This window comes from Grus americana, chromosome 1, assembly GCF_028858705.1.
Source record: "Grus americana isolate bGruAme1 chromosome 1, bGruAme1.mat, whole genome shotgun sequence".
Lineage (NCBI taxonomy): Eukaryota > Metazoa > Chordata > Aves > Gruiformes > Gruidae > Grus > Grus americana.
The window spans coordinates 193501352-193521126 of NC_072852.1; the positions used below are offsets into that span (position 1 = coordinate 193501352).

General features: G+C 35.9%; 1 protein-coding gene and 1 pseudogene across 7 annotated transcripts in view; one reads left to right on the top strand and one right to left on the bottom strand.

The window, feature by feature from the left end:
* NBEA (neurobeachin) overlaps positions 1 to 19775 on the bottom strand; it is a 517855-nt gene that overhangs the window by 232960 nt on the left and 265120 nt on the right. For all 7 annotated transcript variants that reach the window (XM_054837772.1, XM_054837762.1, XM_054837753.1 and 4 more), the window contains 2 exons: positions 8566 to 8674; positions 4714 to 4880 (listed from right to left, as the gene is read on the bottom strand). In XM_054837772.1, the coding sequence (XP_054693747.1) occupies positions 4714 to 4880; positions 8566 to 8674 (276 nt within the window). The remainder of the gene's footprint in view (positions 1 to 4713; positions 4881 to 8565; positions 8675 to 19775) is intronic.
* LOC129211186 (U6 snRNA-associated Sm-like protein LSm3) lies at positions 18320 to 18612 on the top strand (annotated as a pseudogene).

Here is a 19775-nt window from a genome sequence, read left to right on the forward strand (position 1 = left end):
GAAATAAGAGAATATTCCAAACAAACACGTTCACAGATTATGGCCCACAACACAGGTATGCATATGGTTGATAAGGAACTTGAACTGTGTGTACAGACAGGTTTCACTAAACTTTTTTTTTTGCCTTTTTTTTTTTTTTTTTTTAAAGAAAGATGTGTGTGAGGAGAGAAGCAGATGGGGAGGAAGAGAAGCACCATATGAAGCTGACAGAGAAGACAGAAGGAAGCATATGTTGTGACATGAAGGCTATAACCCTGAAAAAAGCTAAGAGTAAGTGCTGGCTTAAAGAAGCTTTGAAGGCTAAGCTATGAAACACCCTGTTTGATTCTTCCTGAGTTCAAGGAAATAGGATGTTGCATATTCACTCTGAACAAGTGGCAATGCATCAAAGAAATAACCAACTCATCAATTTATCATCTGAATGGGAAAAACCTGCAGAATTCTAATTTCGGTGTAATGCTGAAATTAAAAAAGGGAAAACCAGTATGTTTAGGGTAAGTTGTTACGAAGATACTTGATAGTGTCAAATTGCCATAATGAGAAAAACAGAATTAGTTTGTTTGAAGGGCACAAACAGGATTTATAACAAACTAACGAGATTTATTTTGAAATCTATTATTCTTTGTCTGAGATATGTAGGAGAAAATAAGATGATTCAATAATTTCCTTTTGTTGTAGAGGAGTTAATGCTCACACCTGCAAGAAATCGAGCAAAAGAATTTTGGTTTTTCACTTTAAGAGGTGAAGGGAAAATATTTGTGAAGAGGGAAAGAAGTTAACACTGATAAGCAACACAAAGTTCTTTTCAAAACTTATTTACCATTTTTAGACAGAAGGAGATGAAAGAGTAAACAGGTTCTCAGACCAACTCAAACTGTACTGACTGATGAATGTATGGACGCAGATAGGTTGTGCAATGTCACTGTGTTTGTAGGCATTTATTCAGTGGTGGAGCCCCTGCATATAATTAATTTCTCTTTCATAAATTAATAGCTAATTTAGAAGGTAATTGAAATGCAAGTCACAATTTTATGTTATTTTTAATTCAACTATATATAATTATAATCTAACTTAGAATTGAAAGTTTCATATGGTATTTTGATGTCTCACACCATTCAATTTCGTTCTTGTTTCTTCAGACATTTTAAGAAGAGTTTATGATAATATATTTAAAATTCATAATTTATAAATACTATAGAATTTCACTCATCAGACCTTTTGTTTTTCATCCCAGTGCTAAGTTTCTATGTTTCTTAATAGTCTCTTTGTTTCTTAATGAACAAAGAGTAAACCTTGCGGCACCTACAGATTAAACACAGCAAATGCTGGTTGCTGCTTTCTGCAAAAACAGTACACACAGACACAAAAGCTGGGGAGGCTTAAAAGCTCATTGTGTTCAACCGCAAACACAAAGAAAAATTTTCTCTACACCTGGGTCATATTTCACAAAATGAGACCTTAATATTTTATAGCATGAGCATCTATGTTAAAGAACTTAAAAATTGTTCTTTACCTTAAAGAGAGATAAACAAAAATAACTATGTATGTATTATATGCTATAATTATCAGTAAATCAGTAGCTGCAGATTGTGTTTGTGATAGAGAACTGAAGCTTTTAAGAATCACACTTATCCTCCTTCAGTTTCTTACCTATCTTATCCATTCTGGATGTCAAAAGGCATTGCTGTTGCCCGAGTATTTATCATGCAGAGGCAGTTGCCTATTTCTACCCCTGCCCCTCCTGGGCCTGAGAACGATCTCCCTAATTCACTGTTTCAACAAATGGTCTCCAGCACAAGAGATGGCCAGGAGACCAGCTGTGTGCCTTCAGAACTGGGAACACTCTCCCGGATAGAAATGACGGAGTCACTACAGAGGTCTAGAGGTCTGGAGTGTCAGCCTATTTTTTTTTTTTTTTTTAAGTAACTCTCTATTCCAGTTAGGCTGTATCTCCTGGGGCACAGAGAAGCATCAGTTTATAAAGAGACTGCTAACGCTGTAACTGTTTGTCAGGAATTAAAAACAGAGACTTGAGGCCTGTTGTGTCTCCTGCTGGCCAAGACCAGAGGTATGACAATTTTAGAACCCATCTCAATTTCCATCATATAAAAAGTACCGGAGGAACTAGCTAATTAACAACAGTTTTTTGCCTTCTGTGCCTAAGCAGTTTAATGAGACCCCAGTCTATTTTCTGCACTTGAAGGCTTTTAAATCTCCCCACTGAGAACCAGAGACCTTGGTCCTTAACGAGGCTCAGAGGGTCTCCCACTGGGCATGTCCCCCTACCCGCTGCCATCCCAGCCCTTTCCATTTACAGTCCACTAGGTCTCATGACAGAAGGTGCACTTGTGAGGTGGATCACACAGCTGCCATGGCACGCATGGCGAGACCTGCAGTGCAAGGCCGTTTGCTTCTTGATCGGCTCCTGCGAATGGGGAACCCCACTTGGAGTCCTTGTGCTGTGACCACGTTCCCCCTTCTCCAGGTTAAACAGCGGCCTGCAGCTAAAATACAACCAGGCCAACATCTGCACCTAACACAGCAAGTGCCGAAATGGGAAAGCAGTGCTGCAAGTAATTGAGAAGATGGCACACCGGGGAAGTGGCATGACAGGAATAAAATAAGAGTTTCTTTTGCTTGATGTGAGAAATTTGATAGGTTTGTCACAGGTGTCAAGCTGCTTCATGGCCCATCAAAAACTATCATGGACTGAAGAGCAAAAAAAGCTGCAGTAGTGGTCTGTTGCCATTTAGGATGCCATCAACAATCCAGGAGAGGAAAGTTATCTAGCCCAAAGAAGAGATGGTCTCCTGAAAAAGTTAGTGACCAGGAACTGACTTAAGCCTGCAAAGTGTCTGCAGCCACTCACGAACTTGAGCAACAACATTATTCAAAAATTCAAAGACATTAAAAGGACTGAAAATTGCACTGATTTTCATCAGGTTCAAGTCTCCAGATACACAACTTTAAGCCTCAACTAGAGATAACATGAGTGTCCATAATGGACTAAGGCTGTTTTGAATTAACCATATCACAATATCTTCTACTATATTAACCATATCACCATATCCTCTACTTGTCATTTTTGTATTTTCCACCAGAACATGTCTGGCGTTAGACTACAGAGTTTCTATAAGACTGAATTTCCATACTTTCTACCACTTTAAAAAATAAATACTTCTCCATTATCGTCCAGGAAATAGTGATTTCTTTGGAAGATATAAGGATGATGAACATGAAAAATTCATTTTTTTTTAAACTCTCTTTAACTGCAAGAACCAACTAGACAGGATTACAAAAAGAATTAACAGTATATGTGGTATTCATTAAACATTATTACTGGCATGTCAAATTTATTATTTGGCAACTTTTCTGATAGGCTTAAGCCCTAGATATGTATTCGAGTTAAATCCAAATAAACTTTTTGAAAGAAAATATTTATCTAGAGAAAAGTTTTTGTATTAGTCTATCAGTCTCAACTTGATTTTTACTGAAAAGGTTTTTCAGAGCTACAATGGAACTTTCTGTTCTGCTTTGCCTGACTCAGACCTGGCTTAAACAGGATTTAAGTAGAAAATCAAGCTGTAAAAATTTGGATATCTGGGAGTAGAACTTCCTTGATTTCTCTTGTTTGAGCTGTTTCACTCTGAGTAAATAATCAAGTATTTGTGGCTAGAATGCACAAACAAGAGAGAGACTTGGCAGTCTCTAGTTTGCAGACAGGGCACTCACATGGCAGACCGAGGTTCAAGACCTTGCTCTGAATGAAGGAAAGGAGCAATTTCAGCTCAAGCCTTCCATATGAGGGTCAGCACCTTAGCCACTGGCTATTTTTGTGATTCAGAAGAGCAAGGCTCTGGTTTTTGGCATGATACATGAAAATGTTTAATTTCACCTCTATTTTGAATAGAATGAACTTTTAAAAACAATACTCAATACAGCTCTGATTAAAACCTCAAATACCATAATATCACTTACATACAGTAGAAATTATATATTTTGCATTTTTTTTTTAATTTAATTTATTTTTTAACAGGAGTACCTGCAGAATTGAGCTGCGCTTTGGTAATGTTCAGCTTTGCATGTGCTACATTTAAGTACAAGTTTTGCTTTAAAGGTACAGAGTTTGACTGTGCATGGCTGGCACTGACTACTGCTTTGGTGTAGGAGATTTACCAGTGGATCTTATCAGTTCATTACTTGCACAGAGAAAACTATAAACAGAAGAAAGCATTAGACAGCAGCTCAAGTGAACTGGTTCTGCTGGTTAGTCTAATACTGACTTACTCTGGTAAGGCTAGACAAGTCATTTTGACTCTCTTCTTTATTTCAGGCTTCCTCTGTTGCCATCTGTATGGAAATCTCTACATCTCTCAGTATCTCATTCAGAATGCTTCACTCAGATTCTAATACTGGTAGGAGCCTCAAAACCTACTGATATACTAACAGTAAAACTGCATTATAATAAAAAAATACTCATTAAAATTTATTTAAAAGATGGTAAAATATTATGTTTGCAGTCTATACAGGAGTTTGATCTGCGAATCGTTAGCAAAGAGGACTTCTCAAGAACCAGTTGAAGAAAAAACTAACAGAGAAAATGTATTTTAGCAATACTAGCTCCTAATACATTCATATTTTAGTTATATGACTGCTTCTTTGAAACTTGGAAAGTAACATTAAAAACCCATACATTTTATGATTTCAGCTTACCTGTGAGAAACAGCTCCCCAGGCACCATGCTTATTTGTCAGTATGTTGAGTATCTTCTGTTTCAGCTGATTGGCTGTAACATGATCTCGATGCTTAGCAGCGCTGATAAGATGATCACACATCTTCTCCTCCTCCCTTCTGTCAGCAGCATACTGAGCACACTGCGACTAGGAATGAAAGGACATCTACTTCATAAATGATAGGCTATTTAGAATCGCCTTAAAATGATTATTTACTAAAACCCTTTAAATATGACAAGAATTCATTAAAATACTTTTAGGAGGAATAGGACACACCATTCAAATGAAATGGTTCTACTACTATATATTATCCATGAAAAAGCACTCAGAACATGTAAAAATTGAAATATCAAGGGCAAAGACAATAGAATTACAATTAAAAATATTTAGCTATACATCTCTGTATGTATATGTGTGGCAACAGATATGCCTTAAAAGTTGATCTTTATTTGTAAAGTTTCATGTGTTCTCAAGTATAAAATACAGGTATAACATCCACAGCATAAAATACAAGAACAAATTATGTACACTGGTTTTGATTTTTAAATTGCAATAAAACCTACAATTAAAAAGCTATTTAATAATTTTATTATTGCAGGTGCTAGAGAGAAAGTGCTTCAACTATGAAATTAAGGAGTATATTTTCTATTTCATATCACAACATGAAAAATTTTCATAACATACTACCACTTCTAAAAAAACCTGATGGTTAAACAATTGCTCATCTTTTAAATTGAAAAAGATCTAATGTTTTCATCACTTTTCCTTTAAAAGATAACTACCTCTGAAATAAACTCTGTGGTTATTGACCTTCATGCAAATTTGTTTCTAAAACTATCAAAATTCTATAGTGCATTTTAGTTTTGATAAATCTTTTCTTTATGTATAACAAGTGCAACATAATTTCTCCATTTCTTTTCTCAAAATCATGTTAAGTTCAAATTCAATTTCTACTCCTAGTAAAGATCCTTTCAAAATGTCTAAATAAAGCAAATGTAGCCACACTAATTAAAATAAATCCATTATAACTATCATTTTCTAGGTATAAATTACAAAGGCTAGATTATTCTCAAAACAGATACTTTTAAAATCACCTTTTAAGACTCGTTTTTGCATGCACAGTTATTGTGCACCATTTTAGAACATTTATCCAACGCTCGATGCTGTAACACAGTGCTGAATAGAATCCTATTTTCTAGTATTTCAAAAAGCAATGAAAATTAAGTTAACTTCATAGTAAATTGCCGTTTATTCTTCATATTTCTACACACTACCTTTTTAGCACAGATCACATTAGCATTCAGGAAGACTTTAACAGTGGACTTTCCACTGTGTTACAGCCCTTATTTCAAGTAATCTATCTGGAAAAGAACAATCGTTACACTAATTCATAAAGGGTTAATTCATTTTTCAATTTATCTTCTTGTACAGAGAAGCACCAATTAGTACAATGATCTGCCTTAGTAATGAGGTTAATATTTCACCAGCTCATTGGACAGTAAAATTAAATTTTCATTTTTCTTCCTGAACAATTACAAAGGTTAACAAAATGAAAGTTAACTGTGAGGCACCCATTCTGGGAGGAATTTCCCTGGCCCTGACTTGCAACTGGAGTCACAGGATAAAATTTAGATTCTGGTCCATGGCCTCCCCACCACACAGGCGACACAGTAACTTGGTGCAGCTTGGGCCAAATCATTGCACCCATAATGATTTGATTAAAGTTTAAAAGGTAAAAATAAAATAGCCACTCACTTCTCTGGCTGAGAGCAATGATTAACATGTACTAAACCCCAGAACATATACCAATACAGCTTATTAAAACAAAATGACAGATTTACAATTATGCAACAGAAAACTACCAGAAATCTCTTTGTCCCTACTACTTTCAAGTAGGACGAATAATAAAATGTTCAGTTATATACCTACCATTATTAAAGACAATATATAAAACATTCTTTCAGACTTTAACCATCGCCTTATTTAAGTACATCTGAGTTTCATATTTAACACAGGCTACATTTCATAATTTTCTTTTATGACTCACAGATTTTATCTTACTCATCCAAAACATCTAGCTGAGGTTTTTCATGTGACAAATATAATGAAAATTTTCCATATATGAAAAATATGTTGGTTTCTTTACCAGACAATAAGACTGACTTAAGGCTATTCCTTTAGGGAATTTAGTTAATATTCTAAATCCTATTTGCTAACAGAAGCTGGAAGTTAACTGAATATTCTCATTTTGTCTAGAGTTCTGACAGATCTTATACCTCAATGTATTCTTCAAAGAGCAGATAACTCAATCTTCTATTGTCATCTTAGGTTACTGCATGATGCTCTGATAAATATCAAATGTTATTTATTGTTGGGGCAATATGAAACTTCACTCTGACACACACTTAATTGTAAATGTGATTTTATCTAAGTTAAAAATATCCAGTATATGCTTGGTAATAAAGTTGTTGCAGTCCCATATGACAAGTGTCTGCTGTCTGCTCTGACAAAATGAAGTAAAGGTTACGTGTATTCAAAATGACAACAGATATCTCTGTGTCTCACACTTTTCAGCTAGGTCAAGGAGCACAAGAACTAGTACATCAAAGTGCACATTTAAAAGAGCTGTTTCAAGGAGATAAAAACCTCATCAAAACTAAGATTACCGGATCCTATTTCTAGCCACCAGGTGCTTGTTGACATTTTCTGACAGATGAAGGGATTGATATAGCTATTTATTATCATCAATACTAAGTCAGTCTATCTTAATGTTAGGTCATTTGAGAAATAAAACATGTGGAAGTGTATGTTTGTGTATATGTATAAACTTACATATACACAAATGTATGCAAGCACAGGCAGGTTTGGAAATAATAATAAACAGTGATGCTGAAATGTATAAAATGCCATAAAAATGCAAAAACATATTTGATAAAGTCACGTCAAAAATGAAATTTTAACTTTACTCCATCACTTTTGCATGAATTTTTTTTCATAGGAACAAAATTAATCCTGAAGAAATAATCAAAAACCTGTTAAACCAAACATATATTTTAAAAATAGGGGGGTTTGTATATTCATATCATTTTCAAGCAACGTAATTTAAATTGTATACTGAAACACTCATTGATGAAAAAAGTAACTGAATGTTGACTCCTTTTAGGAGTAAGAATTATAGACATTAAAGAGTTATGGGAGTCAGCTGCTCTGTTACTTCTTCCGATACTTAAAAAGCATAGACATTTTAAACACAATCTTACTGTCAATAGTTAATGATTCCTAACCAGCAAGAAAGAGATGTAATATCATATTTCAATATATAAATTATAGCAAGTAAATGTTCTAAAGTGCTCCAAAATGCAAAATATTCTAACAAAAATACATTAAAATGCTAATCCTGTTTAACAAAACATTTCTATTTCTTATTTTTGTGAAGTGCCTTCAGTGTATTAATTGCTTTTCTTTCTTATTGAGCTCATATACACTGTTGATAAAATCCCACAAAAATAATTGCTAACATGATTTACATGACTATTTTCAATAAATCAGAAAAGTTTTTTTGTGAACCTAAGGGTCTGCCATATCAGTTTAGATATTCTGATTAAGGGATTTCTTCAAGCTATAAATGTTTTCATGAGTTTCAGTAAGGAGATGAGAAATTAAACCCAATCCTTGTGTTTGACATTTACCAAAGCTTTTAAAAACTAGTTTTGAAATGCCTTCAATGTAAATTTCTTTCTTGGAAGAAAAAATCGTTATTGTATGGGGTTACAGTCTAGGTGACAACTGAGTGAAAACAGAGAAGCAGAAATGCACCAACTTTCAAGCTTACCTCAAACTCAGCATGCTTGTGGACATCTTCAGCTCTTTGTCGGTTCAAAATAAATTCTGCTTCATTTGCAACACGCACTATGTGGTCTTTCATTGCATGACACAATAATCTAAAATAAGAAAAATCTAAAATCAACCTTTGTATTTGATGTACCAAGCTATTTCAGCAGATTTACTTAAATGGGAAAAAAAAAATAATGAAACTACTGTAATGCAATTGCCAAATTAGTTGACTGGAAAAATTTAAATTTATCCAAATTTTCTGCATTCATGAAAGTACAAACAAATCATGTTATACGGAAAAAGCTTGCTATTTATTATTGAAGGAAAAAGTTCTTTATGGAAGTATTATATTTTGAGCATGTTTTTAACAGCAGTATCAATATGAATATGAATGCTACACTACCATTAAAAAAATCTAGACAACTTCTTAAACTCTTATTGATACCATTACATCATTGAATATAAATATTCCAATTTCAAAGTCTTAGAAAATAATGAGATTACCAAAGATATAAAATTCTATTAAAATTGCAAAATAATATAAATATCTCTTATATGTTTTTCAAACACTGGATCATGTTTCCAAGCTTTCATGGCATCAGAACTAGACAAATCTTACTTAAAAAGAAGGAAAAAAATAGATTAAGATTGGACTGAGAATGAGGATGTCAATCAGACACCTTAAATTAAGACTCTTGTAAGGATCACCAAATACCATGAGATGCATAATAAAATTGCAGTATGAATAAAACTGTGTTGTTAATAATGCTGATATCTTACTGAGAAGGAAGAATGGAAGCAACTGCTTTCTCATCCCTACAGTCCATATCTAAGGTTGCCTGTCCTATTAAAAATTGCTTTGCTCTTCTTAAAAGCAAGGGGAAAATATCTTTCAGGATGCAAAGATCTGACAGGTCTGTTTAGGATCAGGAAGAACTGTTTCTCATTGTGTCAAATTGGCACACGGTCTGGGATTTTCCTTCTTGCACCATCAGGGAAACACTTGATTTCAGAGATTCTTATATTAAGAATCTGAAATTTCTAGCAAATTCTACCCTAAGGTTGGTGTCTGGTGCTTAAAAGCACCACAAATGAAAGTCATGATTATTAGAAATGAAAACTGTGATTACTATGATTACACCTATACGATGGAAAGATCTGAACTTTATCCTTGCCTCCTTTGGTGTGTCCTACCATCTGTGAAGGAATGAAATCACTTACCCTGAGCTAATGTTTAATATGGGTGTGTGGCATTGGAAGACATAAATGTTGGGGCCTCTGTTTAGAGATAAAGACAAAGAAACTCGGATCAGGGTTTCACAGCAGATATTCATGCTGTTAATAAGCCTTTTTATTATGTCTAACCCTTTGCTATTCTTGAAAGCAAAAAGGTTTTGGCAAACTATAAGCTGAAAGGCTAAAGTTCCCTCCATTGTAGTCTTCAAAATTTAACTTTATTTTTTGATCTACCCTGCTGGAAGATATGCCTTAGTATTTTATTGATGTTAAGTGTTAGGTTTTTATTGTTAAGAGGTCAGTGTAGAATTGCCCTCAGATATGGATTAGGAGTGAGCATTCATGACTTTAATAAGCTTCTCTAAAATGAGAAAATACTAAAGTGAGTGTTTAACATCTGCAATCAAATTTTGCATCACAGGTCTTCCTGAACTTTTCCATATGACATTAACGACCTGGAAGCAACTAGCTAGGATTTCAAAACTGAACACACAGATTTCAAGTGTCTATTAGCTCTGCATCCCTTCCTGAATGAATAAACTATTGAATAAATGGAGTACAGTGCAAATTCAGTATCTCTGAGTCAGCTGTGGTCCAGGCAGGATTTATACTTCAAAATGGCTTTAGGTGAAATCAATAGGTTTCTTAGACACTCCCTGCCACCAATAATTTGGTGAGAAAAGGTTGAGACTAACTTCAATCCACTGGGTTTATTATTTGGGACATCTGGGCATAGTCTTTATGCCTCAAAACCCAATCAGATGTCAATGTTCACGAGCAATGATAAATACATGCTATCTTCATCTTAGTCGTATTTATCAGTAGTAAGAAGTGTTCACATTCTCTGTGCCCATTTATACACTAAAACACCTACAAGGGACTTCAAATGGATTCCCAGAGAATGCTAATTTCCACAAGTTGTAAATAAATCTCTTGCCAATACTCAGGGAAAAGATATTAAGAAAAAAGAGAAAGAAAGAAAGAAAGAAAGAAAGAAAGAAAGAAAGAAAGAAAGAAAGAAAGAAAGAAAGAAAGAAAGAAAGAAAGAAAGAAAGAAAGAAAGAAAGAAAGAAAGAAAGAAAGAAAAAAAAAAACCTATCTGTCAACACTAGTCTCTGGCTGCTTTACAGAAAATGAAAAATTTTATAGACATGCAGCAGATGATTCAAATCAGCTGGTTGAAACTGCTGGTGACCCCAGCTGCACCTCCCGTCCCTCTAATGGACCTTTCTGCCCCAGAGACTGAAAGACCTGATGCATTTGGGAACAACTTTGGAGTTACTGCAGCTTTTGGACAGCACATTAGGTGAACTAAGCCAGATTTCAGGTAACCTTAAAATGCCACAGGACTTCAGAGTCCAAAGTCAAGGAGGTCACACATAAGAGGGGACCAGGGACCATGCCTGAGCACTGGGTCCTGACTGCCTACTGCACTCAAATTATTAGTTTGGCTCCCACTCATTTTTTGGCTCACTCTAACTTCCATCGAGAAAATGTATCGGCATGGTCCAAGGGACAGTTCACTGAAGACACATGGATGAGACTGAATCAACTTAAACGCTCTCCAATGATACCAAAGAAAGTTCTGCAGGTGTTTTCACACCATATCCCAAGCACACATAGAACACATCATTCTAGTGTGTGGCCCTCATGTTATTCCAAGCAACCTGAACTAAAGAGACACAATTGTAATGATATCTTAACAGGAACTGTACAGGCTTCAGGGAAGAGCTGGACTATGTGCTGTGTAGGATGAGTGAAGATACTCTGCTCTAGCAGGTGCTAACCTTAAGCAGAATGAACATAGGCCAGTCCAGTCCTTCTTTGTTTATTGTCAAAAATCTTTATGGGATATCTCAGTATTATTTCAACTGTGACTAGACAGTTGTTTCATGCACTGTCATATCTCTATCATTGATTGTGATTTCTCCAGGAAAAAGAAGAAAAATGGTTTGTATTGTGGGACATTGGGATTATGACAAAAGTGAGGCCATGGCCTATCAACACTATATAATCATTAAATAATGTTGTATTAATGTGTGCTAATAAGGGATATATTGTGATTCACTTACCTTAGATGCTTGTATGCACCAAAGATAGAACTTCAAAGACTAGGTAAACTATGCTTTTGCATCTAGACAACCATTAAGAATTATACTAGTCTTAAAGTCACTTGCCAGAAAGACAGACTTTTGAAAAAGAGAAGGGTTAAAATCTAGGCCATCATTTAGAAATTTTGCATGCCTCCACAAGAAGCCTTGGCCTGGATCTTTTGATTTGTAAGTGCAAGAATGTAGGGCAGAAAACAGAAGCATAAGTTAAAGGTGTTAAACATGTCACCTTAGCTTTGAAAGGAAAGGCAGTTACTACAAGGTCAGGGAAGCAATGCGTTACAGAGGTTTTTGCAAAGCAATTTGCTTATGTTCTTGCTGTGCTTGTTCAAGGAAACTTGTTACTTTTTGAAATATAAAACCACTACTTAAAAATATTTTTTTGGTACTAATTTTTCCTTCTAACTGGAAGTTATCCTGTGTTGTCAAACTATATTTCTACTAAGGAAAAGATGGCAAAAGTGTTGTTACTGTTATATCTGGATTAAATCATAGCCAGCTAACTCTGATTGAATCTCAAATTCAAATAGACACAGCACAACTCAGCGTACTGTCCTAACTGGTTACACCTGATGAACATGCGTGGTAATGTCGTCATCTTTTGAATACTTACCAATTTATCTAAATCCTTACTAACTCAATCACATGCATGCCATAAGATTTAAAAAAAAAAAAAAAAGAAACCTCAGACTTTTCTGGCATAAGAAAAAGTGCTTACAACTATCTTTTGGATTTCATCGAAAAAACAATAGACAAATCTCACACTTAGTAGTATCAAAAGCTGCCAGTACATCAAAAAAATCTCCCTTCACGCACTGCAAATAAGAGAAAGGAACAAGTACCTCTGGGTCACCAAATTCACTCCTTCACTGTGACATGCAGCTACGTCATACAGACTCTTTCATAAACTACCTTTAGTTTATGACAGGCATTTTCATGAAATCTAGCTTATGAAATATATCTTCAGTTTATGAAAATGTGATCAAGTTGCTTGCCTCCAGCACAGCTTTGGAAGGTCCTCTGAAGGTTAAAACTATTTTACTTTCTAATCCAAGTGTATTCTTCAGCAGTCTTTACTGTTTCATTTCATGCAAATATTGCCCTTAGGTTTACACTATTCTTCTTCCTTCTGTTGACCTGATAGTCCGTCTACCCCTATTTTACTAGGCTAAGTAAATCAGCGCTCTGACTTTTCTTGTTTGACAAAACAGTTAGTAAAAGAGATTGCCTTTTGGGTTTTTACTAATTTCATACACTGGTTTTAGATTTTCTGCAAGTGCATAGCCAAAACTGCCAGCAGTATTCTAGACAAGTTCTAGTCACCATTTACATGGTAACATTAACGCTGCCTTATTTCATTGGAAATAGCTTTTCTGATGCAATTCTAGAATTATGTTTACCTTTTTCTTAGCCCTATATTCTATGATTTTACACAAGAAAATTTCAGTGATAGATTGGTCTTTTACGTCCTCAGATATTTCTAAAAGATCAACCAACAGTGTCTAGCACATATTCTCAAGAACGTGAACTCCATATACTGTTATGTTATAAAATATTTATGTAACATATTACATTGTATAATGTTTATATTAATGCAGGTTTGAAAACCACCCAATATATTCTGATTGGTATTTCAGTCATCTGCCCAACTATGTTTCCCACGCATAGATTTTTACAGAGCACTCCCTTTTGGGGAAAAGTATATTCTCTGGATCTTTCCCAAACCATCATCCTGCACCTGGATGACCAATCCAATTAAGAAGGAGCTTGAGGCACAAAATGCCTATAGAATCATAGAATCATAGAATGGTTTGGTTTGGAAGGGTATTTAAATATCATCGAGTTCCAACCCCCTGCCATGGGCAGGGACACCCTCCACTAGACCAGGTTGCCCAAAGACCCATCCAACCTGGCCTTGAACACTTCCAGGGAGGGGGCATCCACAGCTTCTCTGGGCAACCTGTTCCAGTGCCTCACCACCCTCACAGTGAAGAATTTCTTCCTTATATCTAATCTAAATCTACCCTCCTTGAGTTTAAGGCTATTACCTCTTGTCCTATCACTCCATGCCCCTGTAAACAGTCCCTCTCCAGCTTGCTAAACAGAGGGAAGATCTGAAATTTGAGAACAGTGCCATTTTTACTCTCCTTTAGAAAAAAAATCTTCTTTAGTGAGATCTCCTTATCACTGACAACTGAACATTTATTGTGACTGAATCATACCCATTGTTCTTATTCACCATTGTAAATCCTCATCCTGCCTTAGCAAGCCCCACCCCCAAAAGACCTAGTAAATAGATTGATGTTGAGACAGTGATGAATAAGGCCTTCTGGTCATACTTATTAATCTCTACACAAGTAGTCCTCCCAAAGGACTAAGGAGTTGTATGAAAAGTATCACCACAGGTTTGCTATACTTTTTATACTGTTTTCCAGTAATTCATGATTTACCAAAAGAAAAAAGACATTGACCTGAAACAATGGCTTTATCTTGTGTGACCATTTCTTCAGTTGCATTACTGAAACTCCTACCAGAATTGAAGCCAAATGTGCTGCTGTGTCCTTCCCCAGCTGAGCTGATCTCAACCAGGAACTGATGACCAGCAAAAATCTTATCCTCTTTGAGCAGCAATGCTTATGACATAAGGTAGAGATTAAACACTGACTTGATAACTTATGGTTTCTCTTTACCAAGACAAACTTGATTTCTATTAATGCCCACAAATTTATGAACTACAGTTAAAACTCCCTTACTAGGAAATGGATTTGATTTGTCTTTAGACTGAATCAAAGGACTTTCAGTAAGGAATCCACCAACAAAGCAGTCTGAAATCACTCGTGACTCAAATCCTGGTACACCTCTATAGGGAAATGAGCTTTCTTTACAGATAGCTGTGAAGTTTCCAGCTGAACATATGGAAACTGGAAGTAAAAACTAGAATTAAGATATGCTGGTACTTTAAAATAAGCATGACAGGACGTAACTGTAGGAATAAGAGTGAATGGTAGGCTCTCTTTTACGTAAAAATTGAAGAGTCTCAGACTTACGAGTGAGAGAAGACTGGGCAAGAGCACATCTCAGGATCTGCTGATTCATAAATATGAGTTATTTGCACATGTTGTTTAGGAGTAAGTAAGAAGCTATTTTAAATCCATGTGGCTTGCTTTCCTGAATTCTGTCCTCAGCAAGGTTACTTTAGAAGTCCGGAGTGCTTACAGGTTAAAGGAAGTTGTGAAAAAGTACATGTAATTAATTAAAGCCCCTGTTTTTCAGATACTGGGGTTTAAAAAGGCTGGATTGTGGAGCTCCATGTTCCAAGAAGTCATTCAGGTAAATAGCCAGAGCCCAGGAGAGGTTGTTTATTTTTTTTTAGAGTTTTGGAAATAGAGACGGTGATAAGACTGTACCCAAACTCTCTTGGAAACATGTAAAAACCATAAAATGTTTGCAACACATTTAGATGTGTATTTGGAGATGTTGTGACAAACAGTGCTATTTGTATATCTATCAGAATTGAAGGATGAAAATTCATATCTCACTGACTGTTCTAAACTGACTTTGCTATCCTGCAGTCAGTTCTTCCTAGTAATTGTCGCACAGAGAGAGAGAGGGCTCTAGCTGTTATGCTGCTAGATAAAACAATTGTGCTTGTGTTACCCAATCTTTCTTTCATTTGAGATAAACTAAAAAACCAGATCATTCCCAAGCAGCAATTTTCAAAATAGATTACAAAATGAACATTTGTTATAATTTAGCTAAGTTCTTGTTTCCTCTACTCATTCCTGAAGTTCTGCCAACTCACATGTCCAGGGAAACAGATGTTTTTCTGACTTACTTTCATCAGATGCCCATAGCTTAATTTTTCCAAGAAGCAGCCTGGAAATATGCCACTTTTTCACCAAACACAGTTGTTTTGACAATTATTAGTTTTAATGGCATTCATAAGAAATGAAACCTCTTGTTGCACTTGGTATCTATAATAGGATTCATAAATTGGTCTAACTTGAAGAGTTTAAAGTTCTACAAGATACAGTACTGCTATAAATACTTTGAAAGTAAATTCCTATAAACTTTAGAAGGTAACATGTAACACAGGGGCCTGATTTCTAGCAAAAGGGCAATGATGAAGAATTTACTAGAGAAAAGTTTGAAATTAGAGCGTACAAAGACCAGCTATTGGACTACAACATGAGCACATTGGCAAGATAAACTTCATGGAGGGTAACTATTACTGTTTCAGAAATGCCACAGAAGCTGTAACAGACTCAGTAAAAGTTGACTACAAAGAATCTGTTCCACTCCTCATACAGGTTTTCTATTTTGCATAAGAATTTTCTAAATCAAGAGGAATCTGTATCTTTGAAATAGTGACCATCCAGTAAACATCCAAGACCAGCAGTTACAACTGAGAAGGCCTGCATCTCAGAATCAGCCTACCTTTTGAGATGTGACTGGATCAGGCAAGGCTAGAAGGTGAGAGGATGCCTCAAAACCTCTAACTCCAGCTGTACTGACTCCACAAGTACATAGATAGTTACCATAACAATGTATGCTTTGTCTAGCACAAGCTATTAGTCTGGAGGTAGGGCAAGGACAGCTGTGGTAAAGAATATGAGATTATAAAAAAACACATCTAATGGAGTTCAAGCTCATGCCTCAGCTGGAGCAGAAATACATTCAGTGTCCAGTTTTACAGAAGTATCTATGACAGGAATCCTCTACCAATGGAAGATGACATTTAGGATGAATTTCCACAAAATAGCCACTCACAGTTAATAAAGGATTCCTCCAATCAAAAGTTACACTTGGTGAGGGTGACAATACAACAACAGAATTTGGTTACATCTGTCAAAGACAGAATAATCAAACAGCTTTGTTCTTATTTAAATATTGTTTCTGAGTGCTGCTGCTTCCTCAGTGCTGTTTTCTGCCTGGATTTGCGTATATTAGATTTTGCTCATTAGACTGGAATCCTTTGCAAGTTGTTCTGGTAGCCCTCAGCTACATAATATCAATGATGTCTGAACACCAAGTATCTTGCAGTCCTGGATGATTCAGGTGAGCTCCTCATTCTGACCTCAAGGTTCCTGTGATCAAGATCATTGTCAAGACAGAAAAAAGGAACAGCATCCTTTCTCCATCCTTCCTGGACCCAACTACTAAATGAGTTCTTCAAGGGGTATTTAGGGATCCAACTGTAAACGCATGTCATAAATCAAGTATGGCAAATGGCATCATAGATATACCTTTTAACACAGGGCCTGAACATTGAAGTATTTCAGACAGTGAATAATGACTGTGAGCTCATTTACCACAAACTAAACATATCAGAACTGCCAAACTGCAGCAGAGGATGTCCAAAAGAAAATTTGCTGCAGTTACCCAACAATCCTAGTTGAGGTAACATGGAAAGAATGTAAGTCTTTATTAGCCTCCTTTCAGGACTTAATCAGCAATTCATCTAAATTTAAACAAACACAAATTTCCAGTCTATTTAAACATTCTGCTACTCTTTCCAGAAAATTAGTGAAACCTCTCAACAAAGCAAGGTTTAAAAGAAAAAGGCCTCCTGTGAATTTTAAGTATGCTTGGAGATCCCGGTAGGTGGATATGCAAAAGTATATATTTTCATGGCTAAAGGCAGAAAGCAGACTTAGGTACAGAGATGAAATTACAGAAATAAAGCTTAAAATTTTAAATCTGAGATGAAATATAGTCTCATGTTTCCTCAAATTTATGATATGATAAGACTACTCCTGCTATTTAAAATGAGGACATTCTGTAAAAAATAAAGGAAATTATTTTAAATGAAAGACAAAGCTCACCTTTTTAAAGAGGTGAGTGTTTTGAAAACATAAAGGGGGAAGAAAATGGAAGATGAGGATAGTAATCCAATTCTGAAAGACTAATAGGCAATGATCTGTAACATCCATCTCTTAGGCAGGATAGACCCCTGAGATACTCCACTTGTCAAAGCCATCAAGGTAGAGTACAACCAATTAACCACAATCCTCGGAGCACCATTATGTAGCCAGTTTTCTACCTATTTAGTTGTCCATCCATTCAGAATGTAGTGTTCTAACTCTGATACTCTCCTCCTGTGTACTCTCTTTTTGCATCAGAGCTCTACTATAATTTCCTTGGTTAACCAAACCAGTCTCTTGATACATCTACTTTTTCTCCTGTTCTGGCATTTGGACAATGCCTGCCACCTTTCCAGAGCTCCCTTGACCTCCACATCTGCCTGCCATGGGATCCTACCTATCAGTTTCCTGAAAAAGCTAAAACCCACACTCAGGAAGTTTGTACTCTGCTACTCTCCATGGACATCTTGAATTCCACTATTTTGCGGTACCTACAGCCAAGGTGTCATTAATGACCACATTCAAAGAGGTGTTTTGAAAGATGGCGAATGAGATGGATCAGCAACAAACAACAAATACTGTAGAGGAGCCACTTGATCTCATCGGATTCAGTCTAGATGAACGAATTTATGTCAAAAGAGAGAGCTTAGAGGCAGACTACATGCATATGATCAGCACTTCAATATGATTCTGGGTGATGTGGAAGAAACTGTAACTACAATTGATGAAGAAACCTATGAAGAGCTTTATAAATCTACCAAAAGGAATATTCTGATGCTCTTTGTCAGCGGTGACAGCATTGTGCTTGTAGCTCCTCCATTGAGGGTTGGTTGAAGCATGTTGTTGCACTTCCAGAGGATGTCAGGAAGGTTAAAGATCCCCGTGAGAACTAGGGTTTTGTGATCCAGATACTTCCTCAGATTGTTTAAAGGATGCTTCTTCCTTTCCCTCCCTGGTCTGTAACAAACTCTCACCAGGATGTCACCCTTACTGGACTCTTCTCTCATCCTGTCCTGCAATTTATGAACCAGATTGTCATCCACCCCACTGAAGAGCTCCACACATCTGAGCTGCTCCTTCACAGAGAAGGCAACACTCCTTCCGTGCTTTCTCTGCCTGTCTTTCCCAAGGAATTTGTATCTGTCCATCGCAGCACTTCTGTCATGCAGGGCAGGCTGTCCCACCAAATCTCATTCATTCCAGTGATGTCATAGTTTCGCGATTGCATGTGGAGTAATTTCTACTGCTAGTTTCCCAAGCTGTATGCATATTTACTTGAGGTGAATGCTCCTGTCTTATCTCTTGTTCTTGTCACCCTGCACCCTTTTCTTTTGACCTCATCCATCACCACCCGGCTTAAATGTGGGTTGTAATCTCTCTCTCACATCATTCTTAAAGAACTCTTTTCATGTCTCCTTTTACAGCCAACATTGCAGATGCATCCAGCTCTTAAATTAAGAAGCCTACTTATGTGTATATCCTAATGTAAATCTGAAATCCTAATTAAGCTGCTATCAGTGAAAGTCTTGACATGTGTGATACCCTCAACATCACATATTCATAGCGTGAGACTGATTAAAAAGAAGAATAAAGTTCAAGATCATAACCAGGATGTCTCTAAATCTTTCAGGTATATTACAGACAGTATTATTCTACACTTCCAAATTAAATATATTTTTTATGTTTTCCTTGAAAGTATTAATTTAAATCTGTGGTTAGATAGTCCTGTTATACTAAAAACTGCTATAACAGTTCCTGTTTTAGAAAGCCGTATCAGTGTTTGTATGCTGAATTCTACAAATATGTGTCGTTCAGACCTTCCTAACAAAACATTATCTAAAACAAGAAAAAACAGAAACAAACACAATAAATCAACTGATTTAAAATGAAAATGCCATTTATTAAAGTGACAGAAATATAGATGTTATATTTTTTAACTACAACTAAACTGAAATATTTTATTCCAGAACATTTCTAATAAAGTCAAAGATCGGAAA